This window comes from Rhinoraja longicauda, chromosome 4, assembly GCF_053455715.1.
Source record: "Rhinoraja longicauda isolate Sanriku21f chromosome 4, sRhiLon1.1, whole genome shotgun sequence".
Taxonomy (NCBI): domain Eukaryota; kingdom Metazoa; phylum Chordata; class Chondrichthyes; order Rajiformes; family Arhynchobatidae; genus Rhinoraja; species Rhinoraja longicauda.
Genome location: NC_135956.1, coordinates 2,755,125 through 2,767,163, shown reverse-complemented (window position 1 = coordinate 2,767,163; position 12,039 = coordinate 2,755,125). Strand labels below are relative to the sequence as shown.

The 12,039-nt window shown below is 47.3% G+C and overlaps 1 protein-coding gene across 3 annotated transcripts in view; it reads right to left on the bottom strand.

The window, feature by feature from the left end:
• The window catches only part of trps1 (trichorhinophalangeal syndrome I), a 260,068-nt gene that overhangs the window by 8,725 nt on the left and 239,304 nt on the right, over positions 1-12,039 (bottom strand). For all 3 annotated transcript variants that reach the window (XM_078397136.1, XM_078397135.1, XM_078397137.1), the window contains one exon: positions 8,570-8,692. In XM_078397136.1, the coding sequence (XP_078253262.1) occupies positions 8,570-8,692 (123 nt within the window). The remainder of the gene's footprint in view (positions 1-8,569; positions 8,693-12,039) is intronic.

The following is a 12,039-nucleotide window of genomic DNA, read 5'->3' as shown; positions in this document are numbered from 1 at the left end:
AGACCCACCTTACTCACCGTCGTCCCTTTGGTGCTAATGGAAATCGGTGTTGTATTTTTTGTTATTCACATTTTAAAGTTTAAATCTATCTCCTGGGGAGGGAGGATAAGGGGGGTTGAGGGGGACGGAGTGGGGGGGAGGGGAAGGGGGGAGGAGGGAGGGGGGAGGAGGGAGGGGAAGGGGAGGGGATGGGGGGAGGGAGGGGGGAGGAGGGAGGGAGTGGGGGAGGGGAAGGGAGTGGGGGGAGGGGAAGGGAGTGGGGGGGAGGGGGAGGGAGGGAGTAGGGGAGGGAGGAGGGAGTGGGGAGGGGAAGTGGGAGGGGAGGGACGGAGGGAGGTAGGATAAGGGGAGCTGAGGGGGATGGAGTGGGGGGGGAGGGGGAGGAGGGGAGTGAGTAGGGGAGGGGAGGAGGGAAGGGGAGGGAGTGGGGGAGGGGAAGGGGGGAGGGGAGGGAAGGAGGGGAGGGGAAGGAGGGGAGGGAAGGAGGGAGGGGGAGGGGGAGGGGTAGGGAAGGGAAGGGAAGGGGAGGGGGAAGGAGAGGGGAGGGGGAGTGGGGGAGGAGAGGTTTGGGCCCAACGGGACCACTTGGTCTAGTGATTCTTAAATGCTGCTACTGTATCTGCATCCAGCACAAGCCCTGATGGTTTGTTCCAGGCACCTATCACTCTATATAAAAAAGCTTTCCCCCCTGCGTTTGACATTTCCATCCTGTGTTAGAGATGTTGACTGTCTGCCCCCATCCATGCTTTCCCTCTCATGTGATATTGGTTAGAGACACATTCAGAACAGCACCTCTCCAAATCATTACTATATCGTGCAGCGTAGAGCTTGCCAGGAGTGCACAATAAAAATGCTGCCCTAGTTCCTTGGAAGTTTGTTTCATTAATAAAATACTTTGATCATTTAATTTATCAGCCACCATCCAGTAGCTTAATGAGCAATTGAAAAAAAGATATAACAGTGTGAAAGGGAATACTCCAAACATATAAATCGGAGCCTGGCTTCCATCTATTTTCATTAGTTCATTGCAACTAATAAAGGAAAATCAACAACACACAATAAATATGAATCATGATTTGGATTGCTCAAAAGTTTGAATTTTCAAACCAAACAGAAATATTTCAGGCAATTCGATGTGAAAGAAATATTGCAAATGTGCGACAACGTGCAGTCATCCAATCAAATTTACAAAGATAATTTGTAAACTGGCATCATTTTATGATATAACTAGGCCAAGTGGACCCGTTGGGCCCAAACCTCTCCTGCATTGGGGGCAGGCACCCTGTCCTCCCCTCTCTCCTCAACCCCCCCTCCCCTCTCCTCAACCCCCCCTCCCCCTCTCTCCTCAACCCCCCCTCTCCTCAACCCCGCCCTCTCCTCAACCCCCCCCTCCTCTCTCTTCTCAACCCCCCCTCCCCTCCCCTCAACCCCCCCTCTCCTCAACCCCCCCCTCTCCTCAACCCCCCCCTCCCCTCCCCTCAACCCCCCCCTCCCCTCTCTCCTCAACCCCCCCTCCCCTCAACCCCCCCCTCCCCTCCCCTCTCTCCTCAACCCCCCCCTCCCCTCTCTCCTCAACCCCCCCCTCCCCTCTCTCCTCAACCCCCCCTCCCCTTTCTCCCCACTCCCCCCCTCCTTCCCTCCCCCTCCTTTTAAACTTTAAGATGTGAGTAACTTTTAAAATATAACACGTATTTCAATGAAACTTCTTCCATTAGCACCAAAGGGACGACGGTGAGTAAGGTGGGCCTAAAATTGTCAGGATATCGTGTGCCGTTTTGGCTGTAGTTCAGGAACAAACAAACAAACAAACGAGAGTTTTAGTATATAGATGGCACAGCTAAGCCTCGATTGTTCTTATTGGTGAGAAATAAATTCAGCACAAGAGAACAAAACCCCTTTTTTATAAAAGAGGCCAGATAGTGACAGCTACGCTAACGGGGGCAGAGAGGCCGAGGTAGATGGGGACCCTCCTGACAGTAGCAGCGGGTCAAAGCTGGAATTCTGTCGAGCGTCAGGCCACAGTTCAGGCCCAGTTTCAAACAGGCGGGAAGGGGATGATGAGGATGGGAAGCTGTAGAGGTGCTCGCTACGGCAGCATTGCGGGGGGAATGAGAGAGGGGGGAAACCCCTTGGCACAGTGACGAGCGAGGATGCTCTGTTACCTTCTGCCCTCATTGCTTTAATAGGCCAAGTACAAAAGACATTAGATCTCAACTGGGATTGATCCCCTCCATTTATTACAGCCCTGTAGTCTTTCCAAGCACTGACAATAAACAATAGACAATAGGTGCAGGAGGAGGCCATTCGGCCCTTCGAGCCAGCACCGCCATTCAATGTGATCATGGCTGATCATTCTCAATCAGTACCCCGTTCCTGCCTTCTCCCCATACCCCCTGACTCCACTATCCTTAAGAGCTCTATCCAGCTCTCTCTTGAAAGCATTCAGAGAATTGGCCTCCACTGCCTTCTGAGGCAGAGAATTCCACAGATTCACAACTCTCTGCATACAATCTGGAGCGGCTCTTGGCTGTGGGATAATGGATGAATTCCCAAGTCATCATGAGCTGCATGGTGTGGGAGGGGAATACAGAGAATGTCCGAGCTTTCCTCTCATCCATCTCCCACCATATTTTCTGGACGCACAAAGGACAAAGTTCAGGTGGAATTACGTTCTGCTCCTCTCCATATTTTCCACTGCCTGGGATTTCAGAATGCCAGAATGCCAGAGCTGACAGAATGAAATTCAAGGCTTGGTGGAAAGAAGCACAACACAAGAAGATGGCTTGGCAATGGATTGATCTCTGTCATCCTTGATGTTTGGTTTAAAGATGCAGCATGCAAATGTGCCCTTCAGCCCACTATGTCCACGCTAGGGTTGCCAACTGTCCCTTATTAGCCGGGACATCCCGTATTTTGGGCTAAATTTGTTTGTCCTGTACGGGACCGCCCTTGTCCCGTATTTGGTCCGGGGGGAGCTGTAGGCCTGGACACTGTAGACCCGAAAACTGTAGGCTCGAGGGGGCGCTGTAGGCCCGGACACTGTAGGCCCAGACACTGTAGGCCCGGACACTGTAGGCCCGGACACTGTAGGCCCGGACACTGTAGGCCCGGACACTGTAGGCCCGGACACTGTAGGCCCGGACACTGTAGGCCCGGACACTGTAGGCCCGGACACTGTAGGCCCGGACACTGTAGGCCCGGACACTGTAGGCCCGGACACTGTAGGCCCGGACACTGTAGGCCCGGACACTGTAGGCCCGGACACTGTAGGCCCGGACACTGTAGGCCCGGACACTGTAGGCCCGGACACTGTAGGCCCGGACACTGTAGGCCCGGACACTGTATGCCCGGACACTGTAGGCCCGGGTGCCGCTGTAGGCCCGGACAGTGTAGGCTAACAGAGTGTGTTCGGGGTGCGGGACCGAGTGTGTTCGCCTTACGGAGGTTGCATAGCAAACGCTTCCCGGCCCGGGTGGCCATCATTGGTGGAGCGGGAGCACGTGACCACTGGCTGGGTGAGGTCACGTGGGGCGCGGGCAGTGATGTCACCTTTTGTCCCTTATTTGGGAGTTAGATAGTTGGCAACCCTAGTCCACGCCAACCATCAATCACCTGTTAACACTAGTTCTATGTTATCTCACTTTCACATCTACTCCCTGCACACCAGAGACAGTTTGACAGAGACCAATTAACCCACAAAACCTACACATTTTGTGATGTGGGAGTAAACTGGAGCATCCAAAGGAAACCCATCTGTTCAGTATGAACACATAAATAAAATCAAAGCCTGATATCATGGCCAGTATCTATAAATGAATCTTAGAAAAGCACCATAAATACATGAATCTTAGAAATGGATGGTAATAGAGTTGTATTTTTTGCGCTGAAACAGTAATATTCAGGTAAGCTCTGTCTTCTATGTTTACTAGTCTGAATTTTATAGAGAAAAGCAAAAGAACAATGCTCACTTGATTCGAGGAAAGCTGTTGCAAACATGTGTTTATTTAACCTATGGAGAAATGTCCTTGATGAGCGTTACAGAGTCCAAATGTAGAAGTTTAAATGTTCAACTTTTGATGTGTTGCAATATCGTGTACAGAAAGTACAGGGCATAGTGATAGAGCTACAGCATGACAGCACCGAGACCCGGGTTCCATCCTGACCACGGGTGCTGTCTGTACGGACTTTGTACGTTCTCCCCGTGACCCGTGTGGGTTTTCTCCGAGATCTTCGGTTTCTTCCCACACTCCAAAGACGTAGGTTAATAGGCTTGGTATAAGTGTACATTGTCCCTACTGTGTGTAGGATAGTGTTAATGTGTGGGGATCGCTGGTCGGCGCGGACTGAAGGGCTTGTTTCCGCGCTGAATCTCTAAAACTAAAACTAAGAATGTGAAATACAGGGAGGAAAACAGATGGGATTAAAGAAGAGGGTGGTAACAAAGACAACAAAAAAAGGGGCGTGGCTGTGTTCTGCAGCTGCGGCTCACCGGCAGTCTCTCTGTCTTTTTTTTGTTTTTTTGTCTATTGTCATCGTTTAATGTACGTTTTGTTCTATTTTTAACTCTGTGTATGTAGGGGGGTGGTGGGGGGGTTGGGGGAAACCTTCTTTCAAATCTCCTCCTCAACAGAGATGCGACCTTTACCGTGTCGTATCTCCGTTCGCGCTACGGCCTAACATTGTGGAGTCGGCGGCCTCCAGCTGGGATCGACCTTGAAGACTCCGGTCGCAGGGCCTGGACTTACCATCTCGGAGGCTTCGGCCGTGGGCCCTGCAGACCGCAACATCTGGAGCTCGCAGGTCCCTGGCTGGCGACCGGTTTTTGGGAGCTCCAGCCGTAGCAGCTTCGACCACCCCGAAGCGCAAGGTACGATCGACCCGCTCGCAGGCCCTTCATCGCCCTGCGTGGCTCGGCCGCAGCACTTTCCATCGCCCGGTGGGGGCTCAGGACCTTCATCGGCCTGCTTGGCTCGGCCCTGGGACTTTCCATCGCCCGGTGGGGGCTCAGGACCTTCATCGGCCTGCTCGGCTCGGCCCTGGGACTTACCATTGCCCAGTGGGGGCTTCAAAAAGATGGGAGCCTCGATCACCTCGTGGCACCACGGGAGAAGAAATGAGGAGGAGATAAGACTTTGCCTTCCATCACAGTGAGGGTATGCCTAGAGCAATCACTGTGATGGCTGTTTGTGTAAAAATTGTATCTGTGTGTCCTGTGCTTTTTGTTGTCTACTGCCGGACCCTGACGTTGTTTATTCGCCGCTTCTCCGTTAGGATAGTTTGTCTGTTTGTTTTTATGTTATGATTGTTTATGTAAAGCGCTTTGAGCTTCTGGAAAGGCGCTATATAAAATAAATGCTTATTATTATTATTATTATAACAATAAAACACAAGAGAGTTGTATTTTATATCAAAATAAATCACACCACTTAAGATATGAAGGAATGACATCTTACCACTTGTAAATTGTAATTAGGAGTGTCAGAGGGAGCTTCTTTGGTAACCAACTAAGTCACCCCACACTTCCAAATTCACTCTCCCTAACTTTTTTCGGCCCTGTTTTATGTGAGTAATCTACAGTTCGATGCAGTTACCTTCATCTCTCTTTGAACGTGGGGTACTGGCGAGGTGAATCTTGTACAAGAGCAGGGAAAGGTGGACAATAGCATTATGAACAGTCCAGGGAGGTTGTATCCAGTTCACCTCATAATAACAGCATGCACAAATAAACCTACTTTTGCCAAAGGAAAATCCGGGCCAACATATCACTGCTGAAAACTTTCATCGCCACTGGAGGATGACAAAGGGAAAACCTAAAGGGCTTTTATACCAGGTGAGGCAGAGTCCCGGAGAGGGAGGGCAGTTAAAAGACGAAAGAGTCCCAATAATGGCAAGTGAGACCTTGTCAAGAATGAAGTCTTCAACCGATTGTGGATTAGACCCCAATTGCCATGACTGGATGCTCTGCCTTCTTTGGTGATGATCCCCATTGGAATCCATCAGCTGGCATTGCTAAATCAGTTGGACAACAGAGTTGCAATTCAACATCTGTATTTGTACGTGGTAGGCAGAAGGGGGACAAATTACGGCTGGGACAGAGTTCTGTTAACAGGCTAGGCTCCATTGGTTTTTGTCCCATCTGGTTCAGCCCAGGACAGCGTGAGGAAATCCACAGCAGAGACACTGATGGTGGCATGACCTATTGGCGCAGCGGTAGAGTTGCTGCCTTACAGCGAATGCAGCGCCGGAGACTCAGGTTCGATCCTGACTACGGGCGCCGTCTGTACGGAGTTTGTACGTTCTCCCCGTGATCTGCGTGGGTTTTCTCTGAGATCTTCGGTTTCCTCCCACACTCCAAAGACGTGCAGGTATGTAGGTTAATTGGCTGGGCAAATGTAAAAATTGTCCCTAGTGTGTGTAGGATAGTGTTAATGTGCGGGGATCGCTGGGCGGCGCGGACCCGGTGGGCCGAAGGGCCTGTTTCCGCACTGTATCTCTAAATCTAAATCTAAATCTATGACTTATATACACAATATAAACAAGCAAACTGTTTGGGCAGTGGTGAGATTAAAATAAATATGAAACAGAAATGGAAAACGCAATGCTAGCATTTATTTCAAGAAGGCTAGAATACAAAAACAGGGGTGTAATGCTGAGGTTCTATAAGGCGCTGGTCAGGCCACATGTGGAGTATTGTGAACAATTTTGGGCACCATATCTGAGGATGGATGTGCTGGCTCTGGAGAGGGTCCAGAGGAGGTTTACAAGAATGATCCCAGGAATGAGTGGGTTAACATATGATGAGCGTTTGATTGCACTGGGCCTGTACTCGCTGGAGTTTAGAAGGATGAGGGGGGGACTTCATTGAAACATACCGAATAGTGAAAGGCTTGGATAGAGTGGATGTAGAGCGACACAAAAAGCTGGGAGGAACTCAGCGGGGCAGGCAGTATCTCTAGAGAGAAGGAACGGGTGATGTTTCGGGTCAAGGGTCACCCATTCCTTCTCTCCAGAGATGCCGCCTGTCCCGCTGAGTTACCCGAGCTTTTTGTGACTATCTTCGGTTTAAACCAGCATCTGCAGTTCCTACCTACACGTGAATGTGGAGAAGGTATTTGCACTAGAGGGAAAGTCTAGGACCAGAGGTCATAGCCTCAGAATTAAAGGACATTCCTTTAAGGAAGGAAATGAGGAGGAATTTCTTTAGTCAGAGGGTGGTGAATCTGTGGAATTCTTTGCCACAGAAGGCTGTGGAGGCCGTCAATTAATATTTTTAAGACAGAGATAGATAGATTCTTGATTAGTACGGGTGTCAGGGGTAATGAAGGCAGGAGAATGGGGTTAGGAGGGAGAGATAGATTAGCCATGATTGAATGGTAGAGTAGACTCGATGGGCCGAATGGCCTAATTCTGCTGCTATCATTGATGACCTTATGAGAACAGTGAAGTCAGAAGACTTTCACCTTATACACAGCAGTGGGCAGAATCATTCCAACATTTTTGCAGAGACCTTAACGTTTTCCTGAGCCACTACTAGTACCTGTGAATAAAACATTGCTTTGGAAATATCATTAAATGTGTTAAAAACACATGGGTTCCAACAACAGTACTTTATATGAAATGACCTAATGTGCATTTTAACATTTCTCTGTTGTAATCTTTTAATTCTAATTAATTAAAAGGCATCAATAAATGAAAGCACACATACATAGTCACCTACTGAAAAGGCACAAACAAAACACATGCCTATTCCTTCAGCTCTAATTATTGTAACTGATTTAAAAAAAATTAATGGCAGATTCAGAGACACTCGGAGACACTCAGTGTAAGAATATAACTGCAGACGCTGGTACAAATCGAAGGTATTTATTTCACAAAATGCTGGAGTAACTCAGCAGGTCAGGCAGCATCTCAGGAGAGAAGGAATGGGAAACATCGCCCATTCCTTCTCTCCTGAGATGCTGCCTGACCTGCTGAGTTACTCCAGCATTTTGTGAAATAAATACCTCAGAGACACTCAGATTTACTCCAAAGATGCACAGGTTTGTAGGTTAATTGGCATGATATCAATGTAAATTGTCCCTAGTGTGTGGAGTAGTGTTAGTGTACGGGGTGATCGCAGGTCGGTGCGGACTCGGTGGGCCGAAGGGCCTGTTTCCACTCTGTATCTCCAAACTAAACTCAGACAAACATACACCTGTCACACCAGCCCATTCTGACCAGGCTTTGTAATCAATTTTGTGAGTAGGGAGAAATAGGGCGGCAGCGGTAAAGTTGCTGCCTTATAGCGCTTCCAGCTCCAGGAACCCGGGTTCGATCCCGACTACGGGCGCTGTTGGTACGTTCTCCCCGTGACCTGTGTGGGTTTTCTCAGAGATCTTCAGTTTCCTCCCACACTCCAAAGACGTACAGGTTTGTCGGCAAATTGGCTTTGTGTACAAATAAAATTGCCCCTAGTGAGTGTAGGATAGTGTTAATGCGCGGGTATCGCTGGACGGCGCGGACTCGGTGGGCCGAAGGGCCTGTTTCGGCACTGTATCTCGAAACTAAACTAACAAAAGATCTTTCCTACCGAATGCAGCTTCTGGTACAGGCCGCAAGCATTGCAGACGTATCCACCATTTGCGTTCTTCCTCCAGAGAGACGTCTTTGTAGTCAGGCAGTTGGCACAGAAGACCCCCGAGCCTCTTCGCCTCTGAAATAGAAAAAGGTCAAGGGAATATATCATGTGATCTATGAAGTTAGGGTAAATTAACACAAACGTTTTGTCTCCATTCGGGCAGAAATAACTCAGAAAAAAAATTGCTCAAAATAAGATCACTATTAACCATATTTAGTCATGATGATAACTGAATCCCATTCCAATAAAGCAGTAATAGATGAAGCACAGAAAGAAAGGTAAAATCATTTGCAAGGGCAATAACTAAAACCGTGCCAATGTGGCAGCACTAGTTTGATCAATATTTTGAAGCATTCATCAATTGAGGCATGTATAACTGATTTGGAATTAATTGCCTTCCATCAAAATAGCAGAAAAGAGATTTCATAGAAACAAAGAAAATAGGTGCAGGAGGAGGCCATTTGGCCCTTCGAGCCAGCACCACCATTCATTGTGATCATGGCTGATCATCCACAATCAATAGACCCGTGCCTGCCTTCTCCCCATATCCCTTGATTCCACTAGCCCCTAGAGCTCTATCTAAGTCTCTTTTAAATTCATCCAGTGAATTGACCTCCACTGCCTTCTGTGGCAGAGAATCCCGCAAATTCACAAATCTCTGTGTGAAAACTTTTTTTCTCACCTCAATTTTAAATGGCCTCCTATTTATTCTTAGACTGTGTGGCCCCTGGTTCTGGACTCCCCGAACATTGGGAACATGTTTCCCGCATCTAGCTTGTCCAGTCCTTTTATAATTTTATACGTCTCTATAAGATCCCCTCTCATCCTTCTAAACTCCAGTGAACACAAGCCCAGTCTTTCCTCATATGACAGTCCCGCCATCCCGGGGATTAACCTCGTGAACCTACGCTGCACTGCCTCAATAGCAAGGACGTCCTTCCTCAAATTAGGAGAACAAAACAGCACACAATACTCCAGATGTGGTCTCACCAGGGCCCTGTACAACTGCAGAAGGACGACTTTGCTCCTGTACTCAAATCCCCTCGTTATGAAGGCCAACATGCCATTAGCTTTCTTCACTGCCTGCTGTACCTGCACGCTTACTTTCAATCTGAAATATTTCATCTGAATAAAATCTAAATGGTGAGGTCAGGTTATATTCTGACAAGGTGTAATATCTAATATTCTGCTAAGGGTGCATACATACATAGGCATAATGTGTGTCTGTGTGTCTGTGTGTGTGTGTGTGTGTGTGTGTGTGTGTGTGTGTGTGTGTGTGTGTGAATCTGTGTGTGTGTGTGTCACAGTGTGCGCAGGAAGTGTATGAACAGTTTTTATTTTCCTCACACTTTTACTGCTGTTTTATTGATATTTGTTATCTTGTACATTTGAGCTCCGCTCAGGCAGTGCGCTTGAATTTCATTGTATGCACTTGTATGAATTAAAGAAATTTGATTTGATATTTGAATTTGAGGTAAATACTTTGTTTTATCGTACATTAAGTAGGTCAAAACCTCTAATAATCAAATGTTCCAAGAGGCCCTCATTCAATTCAGATACAAAAGCCACCAATAAAATTGTGGATGTAAAAGAGTTCATCAAAAGTTAGCAGCAAGAATCACTAAAAATCATGAACATAATTCACTGAGTCTCACCCAAGTCACACCTACTTATTGAACTGTAGCACAGGCATCAATGTGTAGCCACATAACCCATTGTCTGAATAACATATTTCAAATTTGATCTTCTATTTGATCGAGCTCAAACCGTATTAATTATGGCACCAACTTCATTTGAGTATAACCCCCATCTTCCTTCAAAATAGTTTAATGCTGCTATTAAAACCACTGTGTGTTCTCACATTCCCCTTCTCCTGGACCTCGATGCTTATTCCTCGTCCCTGTTGGATTCTTCTGTGGCAGAGAGCAGGCATTGGGACCCAGGACTCACTGCCACATAACTGTTACAGCTGTTACATTGTGAGGGCAGGACAGGGGTGCAGCTGGTAGTGCTGCTGACTCACAGTGTCAGAGTGTCCTGGGTTCAATCCTGACCAAGGGTGCTGCCCCCTGTGTGGTGTTTGCATGTTCTCCCCGTGACCACGTGGGTTTCCTCTGGGTTTCCTCTGTATTTTCCCGCATCCCAAAGACATGCGGCTTTGTAGGTTACTTGTGTAGAGCTACGGTAGGGTTGCCAACTTCCTCACTCCCAAATAAGGGACATGGTGATGTCACCGCCCCGCGCCCCACGTGACCTCACCCAGCCAGTGGTCATGTGCTCCCGCTCCACCAAAGGCGGCCGCCCGGGCCGGTAGGCGGGTTGCTACGCCATTGGTGGAGCGGGAGCACGTGGCCGCTGGCTGGGTGAGGTCACGTGGGGCGCGGGGCGGTGACGTCACCATTTGTCCCGTATTTGGGAGTGAGGAAGTTGGCAACCCTTCTAATACGGGACAAGGGAGGTCCCGTACGGGACAAACTAATTTAGCCCAAAATACGGGATGTCCCGGCTAATACGAGACAGTTGGCAACTCTAAACTACGGTGCGAATGGCTGATCAATGGTTGGCGTGGACACGGTGGGCTGAAGGGCCTGTTTTCATGTTGTATCTCTAAACTAAAACAAAATTATGCAATGAATGATTATTTAGAAATGTTCCCTAAAGTTTATATCTTTAAAGCAACTGGACCTGCTTTAAATTATAATTTCTAACATAATGGTTCCACACCAAATAAATCTCCATTGTACAACCTTGAGGGTAGCTTTTCTTATTATAAACCATGACCCACCCAGAGTGCAGCTCATACCACACAGAGGCCACATCAAAGATATGCCGAAAGATTATCGTTAGTATGAAAACATTTTACTTTCTATAAATTCACACTCCTTTAAATATTACAGACACAGAACAAGTTTTTAACCATTACTTTTTGATGATGCATCATATTCATGATTTATTGTCTAATTCACATTCATGCATATCATTCAGTTTTTTCTTGCTTCCAGAACGAAGGTAATATCAATGATAATGATAATATTGGAAATCCTAAAATTGAAGTCCTATCTAAATTCACAAATGAAAATGTCTTCTTTCTGCTGATGTGGATGTAGAATGCATATAAGCAGTCTCAACTAAGCCCTAATGAAGAGGAAAGTATTTCCAATAAAGCCAAACAAAAATACAGACAGGAATGAAAATTGCCAATGAAATTTGAGAATGGTGGTATTTACTAAAATACTTCCATAACCGCATCAATATTGAATTACAAGTAAACATTTGAACATTGAATCTAAAGTGTGTTTCAGCATGGAAAACAATGGACCCTCCAGCTTCTCGGACATGAAACTTTTATATCTCAGACTTCCCAATATTGAGCGTTTGCAAATATGGAACATTCTTATATTTGCACTATTTATAAATTTTGC